Source organism: Perna viridis, chromosome 1 (genome assembly GCF_037379345.1).
Source record: "Perna viridis isolate PV_CMFRI_1.1 ecotype Kerala chromosome 1, ASM3737934v1, whole genome shotgun sequence".
NCBI classification, from domain to species: Eukaryota; Metazoa; Mollusca; class Bivalvia; order Mytilida; family Mytilidae; genus Perna; species Perna viridis.
Genome location: NC_142445.1, coordinates 43017700 through 43026032, shown reverse-complemented (window position 1 = coordinate 43026032; position 8333 = coordinate 43017700). Strand labels below are relative to the sequence as shown.

At 29.8% G+C, this 8333-nt stretch overlaps 1 protein-coding gene across 2 annotated transcripts in view; it reads right to left on the bottom strand.

Annotated features, from left to right (window-relative positions):
* Positions 1-261: 261 nt before the first annotated feature.
* Positions 262-8333, bottom strand: part of LOC148628862 (tyrosine-protein kinase SYK-like) — a 28098-nt gene continuing 20026 nt past the window's right edge. For both annotated transcript variants that reach the window (XM_088595996.1, XM_088596004.1), the window contains 4 exons: positions 7472-7661; positions 6656-6796; positions 5415-5530; positions 262-3335 (listed from right to left, as the gene is read on the bottom strand). In XM_088595996.1, coding sequence (XP_088452122.1) covers positions 3254-3335; positions 5415-5530; positions 6656-6796; positions 7472-7661 — 529 coding nt within the window. In that variant the 3' untranslated portion in view covers positions 262-3253. The remainder of the gene's footprint in view (positions 3336-5414; positions 5531-6655; positions 6797-7471; positions 7662-8333) is intronic.

Genomic DNA, 8333 nt, shown 5'->3' with positions numbered 1-8333 from the left:
GCTACATTACTGCTTAAATCATGACATTACATTTTTAATTTGAATTTAGTAAAATCTATGCCTCCATCTTTATAAAGCTTCATACCAAAAAATCAATCCTTCCATTGGAAGCAGAGATATTTGTGATTGAATTTGGACTGATCATCAGACAAAGTGATTCCAATATAACACCAACTCATTGAAAGAAGTTTGACATCATGAATGAGGAAGACATTTTTTTCTAGTTGTAGGTATGTCAGGCCTTGAAAATAAAGTCAACCATTTGGTTAAAAACTTGATTTATTGAAGATTTATCATATCATTTATCAAAACTATTCAAACATAACAAGTAGTATTTAGCTCGCAAAACTGCAAGGAACATGTATATAAGGCTTTAAGTAGCAGTCTTAGGAAGAATCATGCAAATTCTGTAATATATGTAATACACCCAAAAAAAAGGCTACACATTTTTATTTTTGTTATTAAGTTGTTTTTAGGGTCTAAATGATGAATGTACTATCATTCATGCTAATCTGACTGCTCTTAAGTGATAATCCACATTAAAAATTTAATAGCTATGATTGTGCTTTAGTGTCATTTACAGAGTTATTTCCCTTACTTTTGAATTCTGTAGTACAGTCTATAAATTTTTATCTCCTAAGCCACATGTTAATTTCTGTTTACTATAAAATTTTAAACAAAATATCAAAAATAAAAATATGTAGGCTTTCCAACGATGAATCACATTTTGCATGATTCTTATCTGGAGTGCTACTCAATATTTTTTTGAACATAAAAATCTAAACCGAATACTAACAATTAATTAAATCAGATCACATTTATTCGCAAAAATTTAGAATTTATTTTATTCAGTTGATGCAATATCTGAGAAAAATCACAAATTTTTGTTACAAAAAGTTTCGGAATGATTACATGTATCATCACTTTACTTCTATTTTAAAAACTTCATTAATCTTATTTATATAAAAATGTGAAAATTACCATTAGAAAATAGCTAATTAGCTTCCACTTGACACTTCACATTGGGTGAGGTCATCTGTATGCTCAATAGTTATAAAAAGAAAAATACATTACTGTTAATGTATTCATTTTCACAGTGTAATCATTTTCGCTATTTTCACAATTGACAGAAAAACATGGAAAATAGTACCCCTAAATTTTTTTTTAAAACAATATAACGCTTATCAGTTTTTGAAATCACAAATGTTTACATGACAGAATCTACCAAAATTAGCAACCATGAAAACTAATATGAGTACAGTATTTAACACAATGAAAGAGGAAAAGACATTCTCATATGCATTAGTTAGCACTGAAGCATTGCTGATAGGTTTATCAACATGTAACAAATATCTAACCTTGATAATCAATAATCTGTTTTAATGGCTAAAGGTTTCTAGAGACTGAAATTGAAAAAATGAAGGTAGTCAACTTACTAACACACTTTCAAACAAAGTAAAATAAAAATCTGTGCATCAAAGCACCAAATTATTTACAAAAAACATCTATCTAACCCATATTTCATTTGTTCTTTTTCAAGTACATGTTTCAATTAAGTAAACAGGCAACCACACACTCAAGCAGGTTAATTTTCCTGTTGTTGCTCAACACTAAAAGATGGAACTTCAAATATTATGCATCTACAAAGCTATTTACGAAAATGTACAAGATATACAGTGTATATATAAATTAATCGCTCACTGTTAAAATACAAGAATTTATACCATTACTGAAGTTTAAAATGTTAAGTGTCTCTGTAAAAAGCAGGCAGTGGGTGAAACATTGTATAATAAACACCATTTTGAAAGTTTAATTTGACTATTCAAGGGGAAAAAAACAAGATTTTCAGTATTGGAATGCAATGAACATTTCAAGGCCAGATAACTCCGTCAAAAACCTCATTTTTCAACTTTCGAAGCAAATTCAATGATGCAAAGATCAAAAAATGATCTTTATAAATAGTGAGAGCATCATTGAGTGAAATTATAAAATTGGAGGGGTTTTGACATGCATTTTTCTGATTTTCCCCATTTCACCTGTTTCATACAAAAACTTGCACTTAAAACAAGTTCTTCTATATATCATTTTGGACAAGAAATCACAAATCAAGTATAAATGTATCATTTTAAATTGACTACATCTATGATAAAAAATTAACATTTTGCTATTTACTTTAGGAATGTTTGTGATATTTTTTTTCAGTCAATGAAGAAATAATTTTAAATGTGTTTCACACCAAATAACTTGTGTAGTGAGTTATTTTCTATTGTGCACCACATGCATTGAGGTTATTTCAAATAGACATAAAAAATACTTCAGTAGTTCGATTTAATTTTATCTTTATTTCAAAATTTATTTAGTAAATCAGTGATCATCTGACGTTACAATCACATGGTAAAATTACATCTATGAGATGATAAACAAAACATTTCAACCAATCAGAAAGACCTTACATCTAAAATTTTATTATTACAAGATATTAGATCTGTTCATTTAACATATAATCATTGGTTGAAATGTTGTGGTATAAAGCAATCCTACAGTCAAACTTAAAGTTCAACGGACATAACTCTATAAAACTATAAATGCAATTAACATCATGATTAAAATTTAAAGATTTGGTAGAGCAGTTTTCAAACTATTATCCAGAAAAACTGACAGAAGGACCACTACAAGTATATACAAACCTGTTCAGCAGAGAAGTAAAATTTAGTTTTGTTTAATTTGAAGTACCTTTATGTTTAAAAAAAAATATGGTAAATTGATATTTTTTATGTAGTAATGATGCAACCGTAAAAAATTGTGACATATATATATATATATACAATGTAGATAGAAAAACCTACAAACATGTACATCTAAACTTCTTTAAAAGAGGAATGAACAATAGAACATTAGTCTGAAAAGACAAAATATGCAATTTACATTGATCTATTAAAAAAAATATTTAACAAATATGAAGGAAATTGTGGTGAAATAGCATACCAAAGAAACTTGTAGCACCAGCATAGCAAATTAGAACTATAAAAATAAAAGTTCCAAAACATGTGGCTACCGAACATGTTTTAAATATGATTCTAAAATTATGTCAATAAAAATATCTATAATAAATACAACAAATAAATACACGAAAATATGTAACATAACAATTCGGGAGAAATACACTAAATGAGATACTTGACAATATACTGTTCCATCATAAAATGGCAGGAATGCTTATGTATAGGAATGGATCACCAGTTTCCGGAATACTTTATCTGTGCATGCTACATAGACGTTGATACTGATGTTTCATTTTAGCTTCTATTTCTTCAAACCCTGGTCTTTCTTTTTTTCTACAAGAGAAAAAGTAATGACATTTAAAGACACTGTTAATTGCTAAAATCAAATAGCACATTTTGATTGCTTTTTTTTTATTTTTTAAATTTTAAATATGTTATTAAATATAGTAATTTATTCATTACACTTGCAAATTTATTTCACACGACTATCACACAAATTACACATGATTATTTTCACTTGAATCAAGTAAACAAGGTTTGTAATCAAGCCATGATTCACGTTTTTTGAATTTCACATGAAAATCAAATAAATTTGATGTGAAGTTCACATGAAAATCAAATAAAATTCATGTGAAATTCACATGAACTTTATGTGAAGCTTGATTCACATGAACAATATTTGCCAGTGTACAGAAAATGTAATTACTAAGTATACAAATTTACAGTAAGAGGTTTGTATACAAAGCCTGAGATTTTGGAAAACACTGAAAAAACACCTGAGCCATTGACACATACCTAGTAAAAATAGCATATCCATCTCTTCTATCACTTTTTTTAACAAGTGACCCAATTAGAAAAGTTCTAATTTTTCAGTTTTTAGTCCTTGTTCTTCCATGAAAATTAAAAAAAAATCATATCCAATCATGTCATAACTCAGATGACTCTATGTTTGTTTATAATTTAAAAAAAAACTTTTCTTCTCAAACTGTACCCATTCTCTATCAAAATTATGCATGTTTAAGTTTGGTGTGTATAATTAAGGTCCTTTCAGAATAATAAGACTTCTATTAATGCATATTTATTTGAATTTCATTGGATAACAACATACATTTCATTCATTTGCCATTGTCAATCAAGATTTGATAGTGGCAAATATCTGTTTACTGCTTTACATACATGGCACCAGTAGACTCAATTTGCCAATTTGCATTTAACAATTGATATCTCCATATTTTCAAATACTGCTATTTAAAATAAATGTGCAAATAAAATGAAATAATAAAATGCTTTGTATGGTGCAGCATGATACAACCACAGTGGTCAACCCTGAAAAGCTGGGGTAAATACAGACACTACATTCATGCCTAAGACAGTTCAGAATTTGGATCATGATTAAATGTTTGAAACAGAATATGATTTCAATATAGAATGAAACTTAAAAAAAATTAATTTCATCTTAAACATTTCCTTAATTTGACCTGATTTCTATCATTAAAAATTTAACAAAAGGTTACCCGCTATGTCATGGTAAGAATACCCCCACACAACCTGGAAAGGGAGACACAGAGGCAATCAGTAAACAGGAAGTAGATGAGTGAAGAGCCTTTAAGGAGGAGACATAGTACAAGTCATCATGCAAAAGCAATAGACTAAATATCTAATCATTCCTCATATAGAAGCTGAGAAATCTGTTTAGAAATTCAGAAGTCAGTCCGTAATCAGGTAGTAAATGAGGGAGGAATCTGAAAAGGAGAGAGACACTGTAAAAGTCATTACGCAACAGCCATATACCAAATATCCAAGCATTCCCTCCGATAAACACTGAAAAACTTGATACAAAAGTGTAACTGATAGACAGATGGGCTGATGGAAAGGATTGTTCTTGGTCCTTTTTTGGTCCTAATTTCTAAATGGTTCAAGTCATAATCCCAAAAATCAATCCCATCATTCCTCTTGTGGTATAACACTTTGAGTACAACAGAGATTTATTCACATTAACTCTAGTCATTGTATGTGTATAATACATAAGCCTGTTTTTGGCCCCTTTTTTGTCCCTTAATTCCTAATCAGTTCAAGTCACAACTCCAAAAATAATCCAAGACTTCCTGTTGTAGTAGGCACCTTCTGGTAAAAATTAATAAAGATCTATACAGTTATACCTAAGTTATTGAAGGACATGGGAGTGTCTACGGACAACAACAACAGCATGAAACTAAATACGACAGCAAAATGTTTGCAGTTGCATAAAAAGTATAATTCTTAAACGTTTTTTTATGTATCAAAATACACTGGCTTTTTAACTGATCACATGCATGTGTGTTAAATATTAGCACTTCCAAGTAAAGCAAATAAATCAAAATAAAACTACAACAAAAATACCTCAACCTATAGTAATAAACTATAGACACTTACTCATATTCCCAGCATTTCAACATTATCTGATATACTTCTTCATCACAGAATTCTGGCTTATGTAATCTTCTATCCTCATCCACTAGGAATTTTAAGATCTCATTTCCCTTCATTTTCTGAAAAAAAGTAACTTACAAAGTCTATAAAGCAGGAAATCTAGATACCTTACATATCCTGTCATGACATTTTTTTTTTAAAGTGTAATTCTATCATTTTTAAGCATTTAACTTCGTTTTTTTTTTTTTTGTTATAATGTAGCGTCGGAACATACTGTTATTTTATACTTGTTATAATTATAAAACCCAATACAACAAGTTGTGAAAGTATAACATATTAGACCCATCCATCAGTAAGTTAGTCCATTCATTATAGATTGTTATAACCTTGAGACAACATCATCTTTTTTACCAATTTCCTTCAAACTTCCGTAAATGTTAGATAGCAATAAAAACTTGAATGGGATTGATTTTCGCAGAAATCAGTCAAGGGGACCACTTTTTTTTGGGAGGGGAACTTAGTTAAAAATTAATGATTATTGAAGTTACATTGTTACAACTGGGGTGTTCAAAATGACTAAAACATTATTTTAGCTGTATTTCAATATAATAGTCCTTGATTTTAAAATTTTTGTCTTCCTGGGAAAGTCATATTATGTGTTTGATACACAATACCATTTCTTCTATTGTGTTTAGGTAGAATGTTAAGCTTTGTCCGCAGGTTCATGTTATTTTGTACATCACAATTATTTCAATTTCTTAAAGAAAAAAAACTGTATGACTTATTAAAGTCACCACCTGGAACAGTACAATATGGGTATTGTGAAATCTATGACAGCTATCATCACAAAAAAATCATTAAAATTATTGAAAGTTAGTTGTTTGTAAGTGAGTTTAACTGAGTAAAATATATTTGACATATCAGAGAAGCAGAACATTGTTTCTAGTCTTGAATGTTTTATTCTAAAATGTCTCAACACAGGCTCAAAATTTTATAGATGATCAGAGGTAGACTTCCAATTAAAAATTACTATCCTAATATGAACATTCCAAAAAACTACTTCCTAAAATCTCTGATCTAAGGTCCTTTTGGAGATCCACCATACACACACACATTGCTGATTCTTGACGATTTTCCAAAGAACTATCTTGACTTTGGAAGTATGACAATCGATCGCTTACAAAGAGAGATTTGAAATTTTAACACAAAAGGGTTTTGATTTATCAAAGTTATTAACAACTTACTCTGTAAGGCTTTTCACCATATGACGTTGCTTCCCATAGGGTTACACCATAGCTCCATACATCAGACTTGGAATCAAACTTCCAATAATAAACGCATTCTGGGGCATACCATTTTAATGGCCATTTACCAGCTTCCTGGGCCTATAAATGTTGATACAGTGATAAAGTTACAAGCAACTGTATGAGGTTAGTTGTAGTCTCAGATGTTTACTACTTACACTTTTCGTTTGTTTTCACTTACTAAAGCATGGGTCAATTTAAAATGATATAAAAACCAAATTAATTCAGTGTACTGGATGTATTACAGCTGAATATCCAGAAAGTCTGAAAAGGGGGGAAGACTAACTGATCTTTGGGGGACCCACTCTTGTGATTTCCATTTTTTTACTTCTACATAATCAACCAAACTTTTGGAATGTAAGGAAATTGATTTCAAGGACATATCACATATTTCTACTCAGTATTATGGGTTAATATATTTGAATGAACAAATAAATAGTCTACAACTGAATATGTACAAATATGCATAGAAAGTCAACAATCATGGTCATTTTTGTGCTACGTAATACAAAGATTAAACTTGCATCTGACATGATGTAATGCATGTATGTTGAAGCAATACATCACCTGAGAAAGTTGCAATTTGAATGTCTTCATTAATTTTAATGCTAAAAAAACACCATTCATTTTGGTATACTAATTTTCATGGTTCAGTAAAAGTTATAAAAAAAATATGAAGTCCACAAAGTGAAACCCCAGGTGTAAAAGTACATTTAAGCAAAATCCAAGAAGTAAACTATCTCATTGCACACTAACCTTGTAATAATCATTGCCAATATTGAGAGCTTTAGACATTCCAAAGTCACTTATTTTAGCAGAGCAATCAGACACCAACAGTACATTTCTAGCAGCTAAGTCCCTATGCACATAGTTTTTAGAATGTAGATAACTCATCCCTTGGGCTACCTGCCACATCAGATTTACTATTGCAGATTGTTTTAATTCTCTGTTTAAAGCAATAAATGTAAAAATTGTAAATACTGGCAAAAACATCACATGATATCAGCAAATATACTGCATGCTGAGAAATCATTGAATGCATTTGTAATTAAGGAATCATCTAAGTTCAGAAATGGCAATAAAATCAACCAGATTTCAATTATTATAATGATAACATATTACATTTTTACAATATTCTAAATAATGAAAAAACTGTAATAATGAACTAAAATAATAGGCTAAAGATAAAAAAAAATAGAAATACTGTGAGCAAGCTCATAAAGAGAATACTTCCAGTTCAAATGGACTTAAAGGTATAATGCTTGTTGGATTATCTCCCTTTGGCACCATCCAATAGTTATACTATTCCTCCATGCATATCTGCATTTGATACCCAACCATCTTATAAAATTTCATCAAAATCCCTTGAGTGCTTTAGGAGAAATGGTGCTTACAAGGTTTTACCATGTAAAATGCTTAATTTGGATCATCTCCCTTTGGAGTCGTCCGACAGTAATTATATTCCTTTATGCACATCTACATATGATATCTAAAATATAAGCAAATCCCTTGTACAGTTCAGGAGGAGTTGCACTTATGAGGTTTTAACTGGTAAACCCCTTAATTTATATTATCTCTCTTAGAAGCCCTTCAACAGAAACTATATTCCTTTATGCAT